The sequence below is a fragment of the Periplaneta americana genome, chromosome 11 (assembly GCF_040183065.1).
Source record: "Periplaneta americana isolate PAMFEO1 chromosome 11, P.americana_PAMFEO1_priV1, whole genome shotgun sequence".
In the NCBI taxonomy this organism is placed as follows: Eukaryota; Metazoa; Arthropoda; class Insecta; order Blattodea; family Blattidae; genus Periplaneta; species Periplaneta americana.
Window position 1 is genome coordinate 151,468,514 of NC_091127.1, and position 23,065 is coordinate 151,491,578.

The 23,065-nt window shown below is 33.2% G+C and overlaps 1 protein-coding gene across 11 annotated transcripts in view; it reads left to right on the forward strand.

Moving 5' to 3' along the window:
• The window catches only part of EndoA (SH3 domain containing GRB2 like, endophilin-A), a 392,332-nt gene that overhangs the window by 349,620 nt on the left and 19,647 nt on the right, over positions 1–23,065 (forward strand). For 4 of the 11 annotated variants that reach the window (XM_069840233.1, XM_069840241.1, XM_069840235.1 and 1 more), the window contains 4 exons: positions 1,907–2,007; positions 4,391–4,494; positions 11,373–11,494; positions 17,180–17,269. In XM_069840233.1, the coding sequence (XP_069696334.1) occupies positions 1,907–2,007; positions 4,391–4,494; positions 11,373–11,494; positions 17,180–17,269 (417 nt within the window). Of the gene's footprint in view, positions 1–1,906; positions 2,008–4,390; positions 4,495–11,372; positions 11,549–17,179; positions 17,270–23,065 lie in introns of all 11 variants that reach the window. The other 7 variants (XM_069840236.1, XM_069840239.1, XM_069840242.1 and 4 more) reach the window with 5 other exon arrangements.

Here is a 23,065-nt window from a genome sequence, read left to right on the forward strand (position 1 = left end):
TCCATAGTCGTGTGTGTGAATTTTAACTTGGTGAATTTCTACCTGTTTAATTGTAATATTTCTCACGTATTATTCAGCAGAAACATTATGTTTTAATGTCCATGATCTGTTAGGGTTGCCAACTCCAGGGCACAGAAATTCAGGACATATTTATTAAAATTAAGTAAATGTACATTCAAAAACTAAAAACTCATTTCAGTGTAAGTACTCTACGCTTGTATTTTTAAGCTCAATTACTATTATAATTAGGCTTATTAACTTTGTATTAATATATGGTTGAACGTTAAACTAGATGGCATAACAGTCTTACACGTTTAAAAGCACAAAGATTGATATACATGTCACAAGACTCGCTACAGTAACATTATAGTTTATAAGAATGCTTATTGCTTCCTTTGTTTTGTTTAATAGTTCTTTGTTTGTGAAAACGAAATTAAAAAAAAAAAATTCTCTACAGGACATATTAAAGTTCGTCTTTACTAAGAGTTCTGTTGTCACAAGTTCTGGCCTTATCCGATTCCTCTCGTTAGTCCAAATATTTTTCATTTCGTTCCAAATTAACATTGCTAGTATTGGAAGAACATGTATACGTTCAGTCATTTTTTTAAGTTTGACGCACTACAGGTCTTCAAGACAGTGTCTCAACATTCTTGTGGAGTTGTCATATAATATTTCAGCCTTGAAATCACTGTGACATTTTAGAATATAAAATTGCAATTCCAGACATTAAGTACCCTGAAAAAAAATTTAATTTCTTTCCGCGTAGAGAATCAATTTCCTAACAATCCGGAAAAATTCCAGATGGTTGGCAACTCTACTATTTATACTTCATGCAACAAAAGTTAAATCAGCTGTTTATTATGTAGACCTATATTACTGTACTGGTATATCAATTTGGAATTATAGAGTAACATATTACTATATTTGTGTTTATCTAAACATAAGTTCAACATATGGTAGTTCACACATTTCGTAGATACAGTAATAATGCCCTATCGAATCTCGAAAGAAAAATATAACCTCTGCATTATAATTATATTAGCTTACTACTACTAATTCCACAATTTGGGACATCTGGCCGACATCTAAGTCTGACCGTTAGGATCCAGAATACAAAGCAGAGGTTAACTTAAAAATAAAATACAGTATGAAACAATTTAAAATTATTTTAGGTATAAACCTTGAGTATTTAACTTTGTTGTAATTTTGAGATATAGAGCATAAAACATTGGTTAAATTCGAATTCATTTTCATATTTATATTTACTGTATTTCTGCGTACATATGTGTTGGTTTTATATGTCCCAATGACCTGTAAATTTATATAGAAACTGTGGGAGAAAAAAATTAATCATGTAGTAACTTAATGGAAGTTAATAAGAAAAGAGAACAATCATGTGAAAAAAAATCTTCATGTATGTCATGGAGGAACACCATGATTGTTAAAATAATTCTTTTGATTCAAAAAATAAAATTTTATTTGAATTGAACTTTTTTTATCTGTTTTGAGCCAAACCTTGTAAGCGCTGTTGATGATAATGCTGATAATATAATAATAATGATAATAATAATAATAATAATAATAATAATAATAAATTAAATACATTATTAAGTTTTCATTATTTTTATGTTTCGTACATAATGTAATTTTGTCTTATAAATTGAAGGTTAAATGAGGCATTGCAACAAATTTGGTTGTTTTCATCTTTCATTAATAATTATATTATGCTGTTATCTACTATATTAATTGTTTAATTAGCTATTATTATTTGTCATTGTTATTGTTGTTGAAGAATAGGAAATATTGCATACACGTAGTTGTTTGGTTGCAGTTTTATTTATTTGTTGTTCTTTTTAATTTGTCCACTAGCTTTTATTCCCTTCCTTTTTTTGGCTCATATTTACAGGTTCTCACATTACAGATGATGAAATTAAAATGTCCGAAGACAAGTTCGCAGAATCTCTTCATCTTGCTCAGATGGGAATGTACAACTTGCTTGAGAATGATGTAAGTTGAAAAAAAAAAATTATTTTCTTGTTGTTTCTTATAAATACTAGTACAGCAACAGTGATATAAAAAGTATAATCCTATGACTCGTAACACAAGTATGTAGAGTTTACTTACTTTATTATAATTGGCAATTTTAACAGCTCTTGAATGCCTTAAAAGTAGTCAACATAAGCAGATAGAGATAGTGCCTATTAACTTTTGAGGAAAACGATAGGTGTGCATATTGTTGTACTTTTGAAAAATTAAAAATTTGATATATGATATAAAATAATTCAGTGCTTTGAAACATTAGTAGAAATGAATAAATTGTTTTGATAATGTTTATTACATTAAAGGCCTTTTATCATATCATTGAGTATTATATGGACTTTAACGAAATTTTACTGTTGCTTTTAATTTTATTTATATTCTGTAAATGGTGTCCATACAAGTTAGTGGGTTTGATTGTTGAAAGAAATGTGATTCATATTAATATGTTGTTGTTGTTGTTGTTTTCTAATGCCAGGCGTTTGACAATAAAGTCATTTGACCTCTTGCACTCCAATATTTTTCGAAGATATTATCATAGTCAGCCACTGAAGCACAGATTTTGAGGTGTTACTAATCCATTTCTTGGTTTGAGTTGCACAATGGACAGTTAGGGGACTGATATATTCCAATTCTATGCAGGTGTTTGGCCAAACAATCATGGCCTGTTGCCAATCTAAATGCAGCTACAGACGATTTTCGTGGTAAATCGGGAATTAACTGTGGATTAGATTCATATTAATATAAATTATGGCAGTAACTGTCATTGACCAATGATGTTTTGTGACATACCTGTGTATTAAATATTCCTATCAAGCCTTAGACTCTTGATGAAATTTAACCTGATTTTGGTAGTTGAATTTAATAACTTGTGAGACTTTATTTTAGTCTTATCTTAGTATCTCAGTCTTTGGTCAGAATATGATTCTGTCTGTTTTGTAAATTGCGTCTTTCTCTATAAATCACCATCCTAGGATGTTTTCAAGAAAAAAGTTACATAAACATACAATAAAGCTTTCGTCTTATTTTAGTTCATTTCCTCTGCGAAGTAAGAAAGGCGACAGTGTTTCATGAACATAATGAAATGTAGTAGAAAATGAAATTTATTTCAGGGAGATAAAAGGACATATAAATGGCCAAAATTGAATGCAACAGTAGACATTTTTAAGATAAAATATATTCCAACATAAAGTGTGATCACAAAGAAATTTTAAAGCATACTAGACTAATATGCTGATAGAAAAATTAAGTTATTTTTCACAACGTCCACTTGCAAACGTGCCTTTCTGGTAACATCTCAGCTTGAAATCCATACAACTGAATATTACTAATAATCTAAAAGAAGAGGGAAGGGATTGGAGGTTATATCTGAAGTTTAGAAAAAAAAAATTGGCGTAGTAATGTTACTGTTTTAGAAATTTAATCATCGTCATAATCATCATCATCATCATCATCATCATCATCATCATCATCATCATCATCATTAACAATAACATAGACGTTTCCAATTGAGGACCGTTTTTGCAAAACTTGCTAACTGCAAAATTTGCAAAATTGAGATTTTGGTGGATTTGTTAACATAAAGCAGGCCTTTACACGATGTTAAAGTTATCTTAGTAAAATTGAATTATTTCTCTTCATTATAGTGTGTCAAAGTGTGATGGTTGCAGCTATAACCTATTTGTCTTCATTCAGTTTTTTGCCGGGTAGCTCAGTTGGTAGAGCAGCTGGCTACGGACTGGAAGGTCCGGGGTTCGATCCCAGGTGGTGACAGGATTTTTTCTCGTTGCCAAAATTTCAGAACGGCCCCGAGGTTCACTCAGCCTCCTATAAAATTGAGTACCGGGTCTTTCCCGGGGGTAAAAGGCGGTCAGAGCTTGGTGCCGACCACACCACCTCATTCTAGTGCCGAGGTCATGGAAAGCATGGGGCTCTACCTCCATGCCCCCCAAGTGCCTTCATGGCATGTTACGGGGCTACCTTTACCTTTTTTACCTTTACCTGTAAAATTTAGTTTTTTCAATTACCAAGTTTTGCAAAAACGGTCCTCAATTAGTTATGGATTGTCTTAGAACATAGCTTCCTCCACAAAGACCTATTTTGCCATAATTCCTTATATCATGGATTCTTTCCCAGCTATAATTTTTCTTCCGTAAGTCAGTTTTCACTTGGTCCAATCATCTAGTTCTAGGTCTTTCTAAGGTTCTTGTGTCCGGATATTATTTATTGGAAAAATAGTTCTAATGATATGGTAACCATTAATTAGATTTTTGTTGCTATGGCATGATAAATGAAGAATTATTATTATTTGCAACATCTCAGTTTGGAAATGTTATATACATTTATTCTTCAGGTGGAGCAAATTTCTCAACTGGCAACATTTGCAGAGGGATTATTGGATTACCATCAGCAGTGCACAGAAATCCTTAAATGCTTGACTGAAACTCTATTGGAAAAGTAAGTTTCTTGTTGTGGAATGTCAGCTAAGAAATATTAACATGTAACACATCATATGTAGCAGTTTACGGTACTTTATTATCACTTGTATCATTTTCAGTTATTACCACACATAGTTATTTACACTGCCACCACATGTAACATTTCTATTACTGCCACAAGCAACAATTTATACTATCACAACATGTAGCAGTTTAAGTTATCACCATATGTATCACTTTCTGTTAATAGCACATGTAACAATATATTACAGCATGTAGCAATTTCTGTTATCATGACATATAACAATTTTTATTTTCACCTTGTGTAAAAGCACAACTATACTATGTGAAGTGGAAAAGAAATAATACGTGATAGATCAGACTTATTGCCGAGAAAATATGTACCGGTACTCTTCCTATATTCATTTTGACTGCAATTGACTGACCATGAATGTGTGTCTAACTGCTGAAGAATTACTGTTGCTGTCGACTTATTTGCATTTGCTGAAAATTTCTGGAATAAATTCCACTGGTACAGATGCAAAGCATAGAAGAGTAAATATTTCAATATTTGGGACGATATACAGAGTTTCCAGAAAGTTTAGGGATACTTTATAATTCTTATAAAATGCTGCCGTGGTCTTAAATTATTAGAGAAACTAGCAATGTTTTTAACTGCTGTTTAACAATAGGTAAGACTAATTTTTTAGTGTAATTTCGGTATTTATATGATGACTGTTAATCCTTATCATAGGCGGCGAGAGAAGTTTCCTTGGGGAGGCAAAGCAAAACCATAGAATCCCCATATAATGGAGTTATGGGGGACATCATTTACCTCCTCCCCCGTTATAGCTTGATAGTGGTACAGTATATCGGAATATGATTACTTAAAGGTATTTTCGAGGACATGTTTGTTACAGTGTTACATCCAAATCTGCGATGTTTCAGACCGAGTTGTATAGGACTTGAACTGTAGATCTACTACAAATTATCATTATCATCATCATCATCATCATCTTCATCTTCATCCTTGCATGTATTGAGCCTAGTGGCCCATTACGGTCTCTTGCCAGTGCTTGAACGGTCTGCCCAAGGATTTCTTGCCCACAAGATGGTAATTTAAAATTTGGCGTGGAATTCTAGAACGAGGTATTCTGATGACATGTGAGCTCCAGCTTTATCTAACAGAAACTTTTTTATATGAAGTTTACCTTTCTAAAGATATCATATGAAATATAAACTCTAATTATTTTATTTAATCTCATCTTTAAATTTACACATTATACCGGGATCACTTTTTCTGCGTTGTTGTGCAGTATGTTATTCATATTTCTCCAAGTTGTGGCCTGAACATTTCCAGACTTCTAACACATGAGTACAGACTGTTACAAAAGAAACATTACACTGCTTTCATTCCTCAAAAGAGGTATAGAAATTCTTATACATTCAGAAATTAAAAATAATTAGGCCTATTATAGTCCAGACACAACATGATCTGAAGACATTAATTCATCAATTTAAGCACAGAAACTTAATCTTAAACAAAAGCAAAAAAAGATCTTTTGAATTCAATATTTTTTAACGTTAATAAAAGAAAATTGAGACAGTGCCCCCCCCCCATAATTCCGCCTTTCATCCTTATAGAGAATTTATAATTTTTTCAAACGAAATAAAAATCGAATAATTTCGAGGGAAAAATTGTTCCGGAGCCGGGTATCGAACCCGGGACCTTTGGTTTAACGTACCAACGCTCTGCCACTGAGCTACTCGGGAACTCTAACCGACACCGATCCAATTTTTCCCTCTATATCCACAGACCTCAAAGTGGGCTGACAACCGTCAAGCAACCAACTTCGAGTGCACACTAACTCCGTGTGACTTAAATTGTGGTTTTCTGTTAACGAACCGTGACGTGTATTATGCAAATCAAGATTTCAGGTATAACTCCCTGTAAAGTTGATTTGAATAATTTCGAGGGAAAAATTGTTCCGGAGCCGGGTATCGAACCTGGGTATCGAACCCTGGTATCGAACCCGGGTATCGAACCCAGGTATCGAACCCTGGTATCGAACCCGGGTATCGAACCCTGGTATCGAACCCGGGACTTTTGGTTTGGTTTAAACCAAAGGTCCCAGGTTCAATACCCGGCTCCGGAACAATATTTCCCTCGAAATTATTCAAATCAACTTTACCTGAAATCTTGATTTGCATAATACACGTCACTGTTCGTTAACAGAAAACCACAATTTAAGTCACACAGAGTTAGTGTGCACTCGAAGTTGGTTGCTTGACTGTTGTCAGCCCACTTTGAGGTCTGTGGATATAGAGGGAAAAATTGGATCGGTGTCGGTTAGAGTTCCCGAGTAGCTCAGTGGTAGAGCGTTGGTACGTTAAACCAAAGGTCCCGGGTTCGATACCCGGCTCCGGAACAATTTTTCCCTCGAAATTATTCAAATCAACTTTACAGGGAGTTATACCTGAAATCTTTATTTGCGAAATAAAAATCGTATATTTTCAGTATTAAAGTTGAAAATGAATGAGTAACTAATTGGTGCACAATTCTCAACTGTTGCTGAATGATGTAAGATATATTATTCTTTAAATCAGTAAAGATCAAATATTTGTAAAAAATTTTCTTTGTGAATGTCCTAGCAGTTTTTAAGGTTTGAAGATTTAAAAAAAAAATGGGGAAATTTTGTTATTGGTCGGTTTATCCATAACTGTTGAATGGAGGCAGTTACAGCTGTGAGTTTTTCTTGGGATCACGGTTGCAGGGGGGACGCATTGTATTATATTTTCTATTAATTTCCGGATTCTCGTGGTCATCCTTAATTAAGGCTGGACGATTTATTTTTCTTTAAATCTCTCTCTCAGGTTATAATGAAATTCATCCTGTATATATTTCATTCATGTAAAAGTTAAATAATATTGGCAATACTGGAGAACCATGTCTGTGTTTATGTTAACGTTTCAAATGTGCAATCTTGCTATTCATGATTATTTTTATTTTTAAAAGGCATAGTGAGGACCGATAAGCTAATACAATAACATTAGGAGTAATCAGGATCCGTCTGTGCTTATCTGTTTAACAAATATTGGTTGTTATAATACTTGTCACATTAGTTTATTCAGTTTTTAAAGTTTTCGGCTTGAATAAGCCATCTTCAGAAAAGTTATATGCCTAATTACATGAATGAAATTGGTACATGTGCATATAGTACAAAATAGATGAATCAGTTGAAATTATAAGTATGGTGATATATATTGAACATAAATTGATTAAAATATTAAAACAAAGGCTATATGAGCCATGGTCAAAGGTTATTAAAATACAAAAATATTAAAACATGTGCAATATTGTTACAATTACTGTGTTACCCACCACCTGCGACTACAGAGATGCCATCACAATACATACAATATTGAATCATCTTCATTCTAGTCAGCATTGACACTACCACAGATGGTCCAACATTTAGTAATTGTAACAGTATTGCACATGTTTTAATAACCTTTGACCATGGCTCATATAGCCCTTGTTTTAATGTTTTAATCAATTTATGTCCAATATTTATCACCATAGAGACTTGTAATTTCAACTGATTCATCTATTTTGTACTATATACACATGTACCAATTTCATTCGTGTTGAATAATTTGAATAATTTCGAGGGAAAAATTGTTCCGGAGCCGGGTATCGAACCCGGGACCTTTGGTTTAACGTACCAACGCTCTACCACTGAGCTACTCGGGAACTCTAACCGACACCGATCCAATTTTTCCCTCTATATCCACAGACCTCAAAGTGGGCTGACAACCGTCAAGCAACCAACTTCGAGTGCACACTAACTCTGTGTGACTTAAATTGTGGTTTTCTGTTAACGAACAGTGACGTGTATTATGCAAATCAAGATTTCAGGTATAACTCCCTGTAAAGTTGATTTGAATAATTTCGAGGGAAAAATTGTTCCGGAGCCGGGTATCGAACCCGGGACCTCATTCATGTTGTTGTTGTTGTTTTCTAATGCCAGGCCTTTGACAATAAAGCCATTTGACCTTTTGCACTCCAATATTTTTCAAAGATATTATCATGACCAGCCACTGAAGCACAGATTTTGAGGTGTTCCGAATCCATTTCTTGATTTGAGTTGCACAATGGGCAGTTAGGGGACTGATATATTCCAATTCTATGCAGGTGTTTAGCCAAACAATCATGGCCTGTTGCCGATCTAAATGCAGCTACAGACGATTTTCGTGGTAAATCGGGAATTAACTGTGGATTTTGATGCAGAGAGTTCCATTTTTTCCCTTGGGATTGTGTTATCAAATTTTGTTAAATATTATTTCATTCATGTAATTAGGCATATAACTTGTCTGAAGATGGCTTATTCAAGCCGAAAACGTTAAAAACTGAATAAACTAATGTTGTTGTTGTTTTCTAATGCCAGGCGTTTGACAATAAAGCCATTTGACCTCTTGCACTCCAATATTTTTCAAAGATATTATCATGACCAGCCAATGAAGCACAGATTTTGAGGTGTTCCGAATCCATTTCTTGATTTGAGTTGCACAATGGGCAGTTGGGGGACTGATATATTTCAATTCTATGCAGGTGTTTGACCAAACAATCATGGCCTGTTGCCAATCTAAATGCAGCTACAGACGATTTTCGTGGTAAATCGGGAATTAACTGTGGATTTTGATGCAGAGAGTTCCATTTTTTCCCTTGGGATTGTGTTATCAAATTTTGTTAAATATTATTTCATTCATGTAATTAGGCATATAACTTTTCTGAAGATGGCTTATTCAAGCCGAAAACGTTAAAAACTGAATAAACTAATGTTGTTGTTGTTTTCTAATGCCAGGCGTTTGACAATAAAGTCATTTGACCTCTTGCACTCCAATATTTTTCAAAGATATTATCATGACCAGCCACTGAAGCATAGATTTTGAGGTGTTCCGAATCCATTTCTTGATTTGAGTTGCACAATGGGCAGTTAGGGGACTGATATATTCCAATTCTATGCAGGTGTTTAGCCAAACAATCATGGCCTGTTGCCGATCTAAATTCAGCTACAGACGATTTTCGTGGTAAATCGGGAATTAACTGTGGATTTTGATGCAGAGAGTTCCATTTTTTCCCTTTGGGATTGTGTTATCAAATTTTGTTAAATATTATTTCATTCATGTAATTAGGCATATAACTTGTCTGAAGATGGCTTATTCAAGCCGAAAACGTTAAAAACTGAATAAACTAATGTTGTTGTTGTTGTTTTCTAATGCCAGGCATTTGACAATAAAGCCATTTGACCTCTTGCACTCCAATATTTTTCAAAGATATTATTATGACCAGCCAATGAAGCACAGATTTTGAGGTGTTCCGAATCCATTTCTTGATTTGAGTTGCACAATGGGCAGTTGGGGGACTGATATATTCCAATTCTATGCAGGTGTTTGACCAAACAATCATGGCCTGTTGCCAATCTAAATGCAGCTACAGACGATTTTCGTGGTAAATCGGGAATTAACTGTGGATTTTGATGCAGAGAGTTCCATTTTTTCCCTTGGGATTGTGTTATCAAATTTTGTTAAATATTATTTCATTCATGTAATTAGGCATATAACTTGTCTGAAGATGGCTTATTCAAGCCGAAAACGTTACAAACTGAATAAACTAATGTTGTTGTTGTTTTCTAATGCCAGGCGTTTGACAATAAAGTCATTTGACCTCTTGCACTCCTATATTTTTCAAAGATATCATGACTAGCCACTGAAGCACAGATTTTGAGATGTTCCGAATCCATTTCTTGGTTGAGTTGCACAATGGGCAGTTAGGGGACTGATATATTCCAATTCTATGCAGGTGTTTGGCCAAACAATCATGGCCTGTTGCCAATCTAAATGCAGCTACAGACGATTTTCGTGGTAAATCGGGAATTAACTGTGGATTTTGATGCAGAGAGTTCCATTTTTTCCCTTGGGATTGTGTTATCAAATTTTGTTTGTTGAAGTCTAAGTATGTAGATTTAATAAATCTCTTCACAGAGTAATACGTAGATTAGTAACAGGCCTGTAAGAAGCAGTGCTGCCCTTCTTTGCTAAAGCATCCGCATTCTCGTTTCCCAGGATTCCACAATGGGATGATATCCATTGGAATACAATTCTTTTATTGAGTGATATTAATTGAGAGAGCATTTTAGTTATTTCTGCTGTTTGAGATGAAGGTGTGTGTTTAGAGACGATTGATAGAATAGCTGCTTTGGAGTCTGACAATATAACTGCATTCCTAAATTTATTGATGTGGCATAGAAGATTCCTGAGACATTCACTTATTGCAATGATTTCATCATCAAAACTTGTTGTTCCATATCCAAGAGATCTATAAAGTGAGAAGAGACAACACGTAACACCTGCACCAGCACCTTGTTCTCAGGAGATCAAGGATCCATCGGTGTATAAATGAAGCCATGTTTGTGGAGGGTACCTAATATTAATTGTCTCTAAAGACAATTGTTTCAGTATTTCAGTGTTTACTTCTGATTTCAGTATTTCTTCTGTTAAATTTAGATTATATTCTATATTTAATAGAGTTAAAGGGTTGGGTTAATTTGTAAGTTTTCTTTTAAATTCGGGATATTGATTTTCTGTTTGAATTCTTGAACAATGGATATGAAACTAATGTGACAAGTATTATAACAACCAATATTTGTTAAACAGATAAGCACAGACGGATCCTGATTACTCCCAATGTTATTTTTATTTTTGTTTTCCGATATTAAGCTTATATAATATTTTGCAATAACTAGTTTGGGCTGTTTCTTGTAAATTATATTGAATGTGACTTGTTTATTGAACCTTCATTGTCATCATATAATGAGATATTTCTTTGTCCTACAGGAAAGATGAAGCAGCTAGCAGACCTAAGTCAGAGTTCATTCCCAAAACACTGGCTGACCTACATGTGGAAGGCATCTCAGATGGTTTGAATGGTGCGCCACCTCTTCCACCTCATAGTACGGGTCAGTACGGCAGAGCAGCGTGGCATGATTCTGTGCATGTCAACCCAGCAACAGGTGATATGAGTCCTATAACGATAACATTGCTGTGGTCTGACGGATCCGTGCCCTATGCCATCATAGTGTGTTGTGGTCTATGGGTGTCATGTCCCTTCTCGTGGCTATGAGCTCGTTCAGTGTATACTGTCTTTCCGTGAATGGTTGTTTGTCACCCAACCCTTGTTGTACTCTTTGATCCTTGAATAATTCTTCAATTCTTTATACATTGATACAAACTACGTGAAACAAAAACAAAAATGTTAATATCAGTGCTCTGCCATACTGACACTTTTCTTCTTAGTAGAATGTACTTTTTAATTATTAAATTGCCCATTCACTATGAGATTGCAGTAAATCTTTCGAAACTATAAGCACTTCAAACCAGTGGTGCCATATTTAGCGATAAGTCACTAAATCTAGGGAATTTTGGATCAGTCTCGGCGACAAATTTTGTAAAATACGATTAGCGACTTTTCTGCTGATTTTTATATTCTTCCACCTTTTCCTTTCTTTTAAGTTAAAATATTCAACTGAAGTCATGCACTTCTTAGTTGTAGAAGAGGCATGGGTGCATGACTGAGTCGTCTAATGATTCATACGTGACAGCCCTGATCTCATATATTTGTGATCAGTGATCAGGGGTGAAAGATGCTGATTCAATGATTCTCACGGGTTAGATCTCTCTCTCAATGCTACTGCTCCAACGCCCATAAGCGGTGGCAACTTTGATTGTCATGTGACGAGTCGTGAGCTCTAACTAATTCTTGGTTCTTCCTCGCAACGCGGAGATTTTCCACTCCGAACCGAGCTGCGGCAATTGAGTTTTGGAATTTTGTGCCGACAGTTCGTGTGAAGCAAATGAGACTGTAGTTTTTGCTGGTTTTAATATATTTAATATATAAGATTTAAAAAATGTTAGGTTTCACAAAAAAAATTGTGGTCAAACGCTTGGGTGAAAATTTCCACACTTACAATTTGCCAGAAAGTGTAGTGTCAATGATTGGATCAAGTGTAGTGTATTCACAATCAGCTGTTCCCACACCTTCCACTTCAACATCACAGCCGTCAATAATACAACCAGACTCCGCAGAAGAGGGTGACGACGAGGAAATTATATTTTTTTCCACATATGTATCTTTTTCTTATTTTTATTTAGTGATATTTATTAATTTTTAGCGACATTTCTGGGGATTTTGTAACAAACTTTGGAGAGATTTAGCTACTTTTTGTTGAAAAGTTAGCGAGATTTTAGTGTTATTATTTTAAATTCTTATGTAGTTTTCTGGTTGCAACAAACAACTAGAGGAAAAGAAAAAAAGTTTCATTATTCAAGAATTATGAAAGAGAAATACATAACTCAGTAATAAAGAAATAACATTCGGATTGGAAACAGATCACAACTGTTTTTGGCAAATATTTATGAAAAATACAAATTTTGGTTTCATCTAGATATATTATCTTCAAGAAAGCCAACAGAACTAGGAACAAAGATCACCTTCCAACATGTGAACTCGTAACTAAATATGGGAGAAATCTTTATATTGTGTTTTTAGACGACAAATGGTATGAGGCTACAGAACATATTTCCATTCATCTGTTATTTTTACATGAAACCATTTGTGCATATTTATCATCCACAGAAATAAGCGTACAGTGAAAAGTCACCGCAGCTCTGTACCAACCCAACATAACCCAACTTAATCTAACCTAACCTCGATAAATTCGTAATGCTTGCAAAAATAAAATAATGTTAATTGTACCAATTCATACGATGATGAACTCAGGTATATGGTTTACGAATATTGTCATTCGTGCCTTTATGTAATAATACTTAATGTTCTTTTTTTTAGTTCGTTACAACAAAAGAGTCACACAAGTGACTGCAAGTCTAAGACAAAACTACAAATCTGATGACATTATAAAGTAAAGACGACATTATGTAATAATTTAATTTGGAAATGAAAGATACTCTCTTATTTATTTAGTAAGAAAGCTTAAGTAAGTGTTTAGCGAGTTTTTTGAGTGTAGGGGACTAGTGGGTACAGTGAGACACAAAATATTAAGACATGTGTATGCAAGTGATGATTCAAGTATTTTTAAAATCAAGTGCAATAGAAATAGACATTAAAATATGGAGTATAATAATACATAAACAAAAATGTTAATAGATAAAGGACATAATATACAATACGTGTTTGTCAAAAAAATGCAAATGTCTCATTGTTCCCAATCAGGAGGGTACAGTGAGACACCACAGTGTCTATTAACGGACATTGAAATGATCTACATTTATTTAAAAACAAAGGAAAGCTTGCTGTCTCTTTATCTTGCCAAGTTCTGTAGGCTTATTTAGAATTATTTTGATGTCTGACTTCGAAACCATTGAAACATCTGGAACATTTGGGAAAGTGAATTTTCCATGACATTTCAAACTTTTGCGAAAACATGAAATGAATTTTTGGTGACAACAAAGCTTATAATTATAAGAATTTAATGTAATTCTTTATTATTTTTTTAACATTTTCTTACATTTTTTGAATAATTTTTTATTTATGAAACCATTAAAATGTAATGTATCCATTATTTTAAGCTATAGTTCCTAAGTTGATTACTAGTATGTTCATTTTTAATGTTATTTATTGGTAAATGTAATATAATTACAGTTTGTTTTTGCAAATCATTGGTACATGGGAACAGTGAGACGTCTCAGTGTACCCTTCAATGGCATGTCTCACTGTTCCCTTTACGTATAGTTCATTTAAAAATGACGGCATCACTTCAAAATTAAAACAAGAAAGACGAAACTTTGCCAAACATAATCTCAAATACCATAGTATTAGGTAATAAAACATTCATATTTATATCTCATTTGTATATGAAATATAACCTTCATTAAACACAAGCCAAAGTTTTACTTCTACTTCTAAAGTGAAAAATTACGAATTATTTTTTCATCACTCACCTTAATAACTAGAATCAAATCGAGTATGAAAATACTGTTACTTCACTCATGCAAACATACAACTCCACTGTTACCAACATCTCGACATCAAAATTTACCATCAGTGGCGGTGCGTCAATAAGAGCACAAGAGCACGTGAACACCTTGTTTCCATTAATGCACGACTAGTTTTATTCTTTGATACCGTATTGACGTAGTGGGGATGTATAATATCAGAATCGAGTATTTTAAACTTCTCGCATCTTGCATAAACTTCTTATGTAAATTTGGCAACATCCGTTCACGTACAAGCCGTGCTCTTTTCGAGATGGTTACAGGAATTTCATGCATGCGCGGGAGAAAATTGTCTTTAGCTGGCCGCTTATGACTCGTAAAGAGCACGAAGCGTTAAGTGAACATGATGAGTATCTATCCTACAGATGTCAGGTGCATCGGTGCCTATCGTTCACATGCAATATCTCGAGGAGGAAATTTAAAAGCCTGTAGATGTCAGCATCTGACTGTAGGAACGTTTACTTAACATAGATGTGTGTACAGTGCTGCTACGAGAGTGTAGTTTGTGAATTACTATACTTCAGTGTCGGCATAATAGCATAGTTTGACTTTCAAACACGTGCTGGCTGACTGTGGTGGTGGTATGAATTTAAGTATCTGTATGGTAGTGTATAATATTTAAGAATAATATTTACTGGCATGTATTTATAGCAATCAATCTATGTGAATGGGATTACAGTACTGGTATAGGCTATAGTGTATCAGTGTGTTGTGATTCAAAATATATTACTGAACACACGCGTTTGTAAATAACGGGACTGTGGTATGTATTCATTATTAACAAACGTAAACAATTAACTCTGTTCAATGAAATTTGGAACAGTAAAGAACTGGGTAAACTGGCTTACCAGGAAAAATTGGAAATAGAAAGACTGAGTTTCATTATTATTACTATTATTATTGCTCTTATTATTATTATTATTATTATTATTATTATTATTATTATTATTATTATTATTATTATTATATGTCGTTTTGAATTTATATACAGTTTTTTTTCGATAGTGAAACATTGGAATCATGACATTTCATTTTAGACTAAACGTACAATTTCAATTTCATATTGTAGTTTGCCGATAAGCAATTAATATTTGACTATAATTGTTTGTTTGCTATGCCGCCTTTGCTTATGTTAAAAGTGAATGATTTTTGCATTAACATTTTCGATACATGTGTATCATCTTCAGATGTGAAGTGTTAAATTAACATTTATAATGAAAACCTTGCCTATTAGATGGAACTTAATATTATGATATTCGGGTCATACTAGTGTGATTGCATTAGACTTAACTTAAGTTGATGTATGATATACATATTATGTTAGGTTAAAATCACTTGCAGTTCATGTGTTATAATCTAAAATATATAAAACTATTTAAGAATTGTATACAACTATAAATGTAGTCATAGAAATGTGAAAACTTTGTAGAAACACTTTAAAAAGTTTAAAAACACTTTGAACACTTGTTGGCTGTGTTTGCCGGTTTAGACTTCGTTGAATAGGGCAGTTTCTGTTGATCTTGATGTTTGACAACGGATTAAATCACAGTATCGTTTTGTCACTAACATGTCTATATTTTATTAAAATGTATGTTGTTAAAACGTTTCATCCAATTGTGGTTGATAAATTGATGTAAATCATAGATATATATTACTGATACAAGATGGAAGTTGTCGGGTCCATAAGTTTAGTATCAGCCTAGCATCAAGTAGGAGCAGATCAACACACGTCAAACCACATGCAAGGCTGATACTAAACTTATGGACCCGACAACTTCCATCTTGTATCAGTAATATATATCTATGATTTACATCAATTTATCAACCATAATTGGATGAAACGTTTTAACAACATACATTTTAATAAAATATAGACATGTTAGTGACAAAACGATACTGTGCTTTAATCCGTTGTCAAACATCAAGATCAACAGAAACTTCCCTATTCAACGAAGTCTAAACTGGCAAACACAGCCAACAAGTGTTCAAAGTGTTTTTAAACTTTTTAAAGTGTTTCTACAAAGTTTTCACATTTCTATGACTACATTTATAGTTGTATACAATTCTTAAATAGTTTTATATATTTTAGATTATACCACATGAACTGCAAGTGATTTTAACCTAACATAACATGTATATCATAGATCAACTTAAGTTAAGTCTAATGCAATCACACTAGTATGACCTGAATATCATATTAAGTTCCATCTAATAGGCAAGGTTTTCATTATAAATGTTAATTTAACACTTCACATCTGAAGATGATACACATGTATCGAAAACGTTAATGCAAATCATTCACTTTTAAGATAAGCAAAGGCGGCATAGTAAACAAACAATTATAGTCAAAAGTACAATTTCAAATTCTCTTCGATTTTGGAACCACAAAATTGTGAACACACATAATATTCTATCACGAGCCGCCACTGTTCTCCCTGTCTTACTGTACCCACTTCTCCCCTATGTACGACATTTCTGGATATAAAAGATAGAGAAATTGTTGCAATCTAATCTTGAATGGGCAATTAAATCAATGATGAGGCAATCATTTCGTAACATTTAATCTTTCTTTCTTCGTAACTTCTTTCTTGTTGAATGTGTGTTGACTAACAACTCTGTTGCTGTGGGTGTAGGCACTTCTCAGGCCTCTTCTCCTGTGCACCCCAAACCGAATCAACTGGAGCTGTTTCCCTCCACTGGCAGTGCGCCACGCTCTTCTAATGGTAACTCACATTACTACCCACCTACCACTTAATGTAATCGTGTAAGGCGTAAATTTATCATTGCACTTATGTATTATTAAATAGAAATTATGTGATTTTGGATCGATTGTCACGATAAAATGACACACTGAATGTTTATACAGATGAGAAACATAAAATCACACTAGCTAAATTCTGTTTCCTACTCTCTCTTTCTCTCTCATTCGCACATACACACAAACATACTCACAATCTATCTATTTACCTCATACACAAACAATAAAACATTAAAGTACAAGAGACAAAGTAACTGTAATTTTTTTTTTAAATATTAGTTTAAAGTGAAACAAAGGAGCCATTCTGAAGAAAAGACATAAATTTATATATAGAATTCTGTTTTTGATCCATTTCGGGCTCTTGGTTTTATCTCTCCTTTCTTACTTCATATTGTTTTAAACTTGGAAAAGAAGTATCTTGATCTGTCATGTAACACTGAATTACCGGAAGTTTAATGCAGTATAAATATTAGGTACGACTAGCAAAGCAACAACGAACAGGTAACAAAACATTTGGTTTATAAAGAACATTATATGTATGCATACACTTGCAAAGTGACGCTGCTGAAGGAAAGGTGGCGGTATTGTACACCCATTGCTCAGGAATGCTAAACAAGAACCTCACCTATTGTTACTTGCCGTCACTTGACTGCCTGAGTGTTTCCCAATACAATGGCACACGCCCCCTCTAGAATTCTTACCAGGAGTTGACAGACCATGCCCTTCTGAGTGTCATGACATCTGCTCATATTAGTACGAGGTGCACAAATTTTGAAATTTGATGTCAGTTGAGAATAGTCAGTCATTGTTAGTAACCAACTAGTAAATAATACGAGTTTTATAGGTAGACCTCAGTGATCTATTACAGTTTCTAACCATATTTTTTGAGATCTTCTCAGTTTTCTAAATCCTTTCAGAATGTGTTGCGAAATAAATTTTGGCATTTGAAGTGGGTTTATTCTGCGAGTGTGTGTGTTTTTTAAGAAACTTCTGTAATTTTTAATTTAGTGAAGTACCTACAGACTTAATTTTCAGTTCGTATAGTTTACCTTATAATCGTCAGTAATTCATGAGTGGTGAAAATAATTTTTTGTTTATTTTTTTTAACTCAGCAAAAATAGAAATGAAATAAAATAAAATAATTTAGATTTTGAAATACTATATTCCATTTATGTACGACACGTGATCAAGAATAATAGTAACATCATTATGAATATTAATTCACATATTTTACAGTAACACATAAATAATGTAAAAGAAATTACTAACTTGTCCTGATCTCATTTTATTGCTTAAAGTTCGTGAAATCTAAGTTGCCTATTGTGAATTCATCTTTCATTTACTTTAATGAAATCTGTAGTTTTGGTGATATTTAAAAAAATATATAAGATTCATTTACGTGTTTTAGTTCAGTTTATGACACTCTTTGAATATTACTGGTTTTTTAATTGATTTTTACGACGTTTTATTAAATGCAATGGTTATCTAATATCTTGAGTGAAATGAAGGTGATAATGCCGGCAAAATGAGTCCAGCATCCAGCGCCAAAAGTGACCCAGCATTTGCTCTTAATGGGTTCAGGGAAAACAACAGAAAAAATCTCAATCAGATAACTTGTCCCAACCAGGATTTGAACCCGGGCTCGCTTGTTTCACAGTCAGGTATGCTAACCGTTGCTCCATAGCGGTGGAAGCTTATTATGAAAATGTTCTTTCTGATAGAGTAAATTGGAATGAACATGTACAAAGATACAAGAAATGAGGATTCCAAAAAAAAACTGTTTATGATATAATATAGGCCAAGTAAATATAGAACAAGGGAACAACCGATAACCAGGTGGAATAAACAATGTCAGATATCTTCTGATGTCGGAATATGCCACATGGTCGAATCCGTGGTACTTGATGTTGACGATTTTTCAGTAATAATAAATTATGTAAAAATGAGAAAATATATTAGTATTGTAATATTTCTTGAAAGAAGTGTACTTTCATTGTGCACAGAGATTATGCTACTGAATCTGGTCCAGTCTCATACTGTGTGTACAGTTAAGGTTATTCAAACCATCTTTTTCTCAACCTTCCCATATTTCTTTCTCTGGCAAATCTATAATTGATTAATAGTTGTTGAATACAGTTGTCAGTAATTTTCTCAACTCGTTATTTTCAACTAATGCTTCTGTATTCCCTTATTTTGTCCAGAAACGTTTTGGTGGCAGCCCCACCATCTGGACTTAACAGCAAGAGCATGATAAACTTTCCTGGGATTTTTATCTACATTCTTATCTCACAATAAGTCAAATGGATAATTCTGAAAAATGAAGCAACATCTTGTAAGAATGGAACCAGAAAGAAGACCAATGAAAAGTTTGTGTGAGACCATAAGAGGCCAACAAGGTTCCAGTACTTGTTAGTTGATTATATATGATATGATGTCATATCATATGATATGAATTGCATCCGGAAAGTAAGGATAGATAGGTATAGGAAAATGAACAAAGAATTTTGTTAAGAGATATTTTTAATGCACATTGATGCTATATATATTACAATATTTTTCAATACGGTTGCCATATTTATTGAGGCATTTGTCATATTGTAACACCAGTTTTAGTATTCCTTCGTCAGAGAAACTCACTGCCAAGCAATTAAGCCACAGCTGTACAACAGAATCTCTTTAAGATGGAGAAAGAAGTGATAGTCGCTAGGTGCAATGTCAGGACTGTATGTTGCTTGGTCAAAAACTTCCCATCCAAACGTTTTCAATAATGCACACATACTAGTAGTGTGAGGCCATCCATTGTCATGCAAGACACTTCTGGATACTCTATACATTTTCTCTTTAAGACCACTGCTTGCTTTATGGTGTGATTTCGTAAAACTCTCGTTTCATCACCAGTGACAATATGATCGAAGAACTCATTGCTGTCTTTGTGATCATGCTCTGGAAATGTCAAGTCAGTCATATGCACTTTTCCTTGTGAGCATCCATCAACATTTTTGGCACCCATTGGATACACATTTTTGGTATTGAAGGTATTCAATTACGATTTTGTGTATTAAAAAGCGAGACACTATTGTAAATTTATTGTTCGTGCAATTGAAAAATTGTGAATAGGGACATCCATTTTGTTTCTTATCATGCACATTCGTTCTCCCTTGTTTAAATCTCAGACTTCATTTCCTCACATTTCCTTCATTCATTACATTGTACTATAAACATCAACAATCTACGTGTAAATTTCCACCACACTCGCATGTTTTTTCATTTAAAAATCTGATCACCAATTGCCGACTTTTACATCCACTGTAAATGAACACAGCAAAATGAACAGCATTCGTAGAACAGTATTATACACACAAGTTTCACTTGTTGCCAAGCAAACAACTGAATGATATGATATGATATGATATGATATGATATGATATGATATGATATGATATGATATGATATGATATGATATGATATATGATATGATATGATATATGATATGATATATGATATGATATGATATGATATGATATGATATGATATGATATGATATGATATGATATATGATATGATATGATATATGATATGATATATGATATGATATGACATGATATGATATATGATATGATATGATATATGATATGACATGATATGATATGATATATGATATGATATATGATATATGATATGATATATGATATGATATATGATATGATATGATATGATATGATATGATATGATATGATATGATATATGGTGATGGTAGTTCTTTACAGATACCTCAATTTCTTTCTATCGGTATAAGTTTAGTGTGTATTCTACACTTCTGTTATTTTAAATTCCTTGAAGATCAAGAATTAGAGACATAAAACAATAAGGATACTACTACAACTTGCAATATTTCAGTTATTTTTATTTTCTGGCCTTTTAAGTGTTTGTTTTCTTGCATTACATAAATTATTGTATTTGTTTATTTTATTTTGTCAAAGATAACTTCATATCTTAAATAGATTTTGCTATAGTTGAGGAGTTGAATTAGTTTATCTGTTCTATAATTTCTACTTCTGGACAATAACATCAATACTAGGTATGAATAAATTGTTACTAGAAAGAACCTGATATTAAATTTTCTCCATTCCTTCCTTACTCCTTTTCCTATTCAATTATCTTGCTACGCAAGATAAACGCAGTGAAGTAAGAAAGGAGAAGAATAAATACAAAAGCTCAATCAAATTAAAGAAAACATATGTATTTTTTATATTTTGTATTTACATTTTAAAAAGTCCTGTACAAGAAATTAAAAAATACATGCTAAAGCTTTAATTATACTTAACATATTATTTAAGTCATATTTGTGTCCATTTTGTTTGGCTTGTTACGAAAAATCACTGTTTTTTTAATGTTATCACACAAAAACCATAGGTAATTTTAAAAATGAGTATAACATATTAATATTTAACCGCTCACTAAAACTAAGATGATCAGAAAATGAATAGAAGAGTAACAGAGAAAGCTCCTCTTCCCTTCGTTTACAAGGCAGTAACATTTTCTGCTTTTGTGTGCTCTTTTTTTCAATGGTGATGGATATTTTGCATGTGTTGGTTTTGATATCACAATCTGTTTGTTGCTTTGTTCTCTTCTACAATTTTGAAAGGAAATAGGTCATCGTATTTCTTTGTTATTAAGATAAGTTGATTATTTACAAATATGTCTACAGTGTCTCAGCTCAATACTGTCAAAATTATACAGATGATAGAGAAGTCTATGATGAGTATTTGAAATAGCAAATCCTTTGGAAAAAAATAACTGAGAACCATTTTTACAGTACCGGTACCATAGCCCTCTGTTTTTGGCATGAGTGACTCATTCTTCTGTAAGTGATGTCTGCAGAGATAAATGTTTTCCAATTAGGATGATGTCTATTGCGAAACCGTTCTGGTAAAACCATTCAGATGCACAGACACTTAATCTACTTCACTATAAATTGTATAAATGTCTGTTAGCACCTTGTTTGTGGTTTCCTCCATCTTAACATTAAGTATTGTAAACTGGGGTTACTTTGAACACAGAGGAAACTTTGAACATTTTTTCAGAAAATCATATTTAGGTTTCTAGACGCTACATTTGTTAGATAGAGGTAAATTTGGTATGAGAATGATTTTTATGATAATTTACCTCCATCTATAACAAGTGCAGCATATAGAAACCTAAATATGATTTTCTGAAAAAATATTCAAAGTTTCCTGTGTGTTCAAAGTAATCCCAGTTTACGGTATATGTCAGTAATTTGTAACTTGTTTACTATATGACGTAAAAAGAGATATCATATAATTTTCAACTAACTGTATCAAATATCCATTTGTTTAGTTAACTGTCCGAAGACAGGTCTGAACCTCACAAGTGATACCAATAAGGAATCACTCATGAGGCAACTAAGTCAGGAGATAATGGGGTAGGATGGCCAGTTCCTTTCTCCATCAAATATCTGTTCAATAGTAATGTAATATGCCTGGCATCTAAGTAAACTTCCCCATTTTTCAGACTCTGTCCCGAAATTTTGAGCTTTAATTAGTCCATGTTGAATCTTTCGTACACTACTTTTAACACTTGAATATAAATAATTGATTAAACGGCGATCTTACTCGTGTTAATTATGTAAGCATGTGCGACTTACAGCTTACAAAAACACACACAAGATCGCATCCTCATTCAGAAAACAGAAATACAACATAGCATACAGAACAGAAAACACACTACAAAGACATCTCAA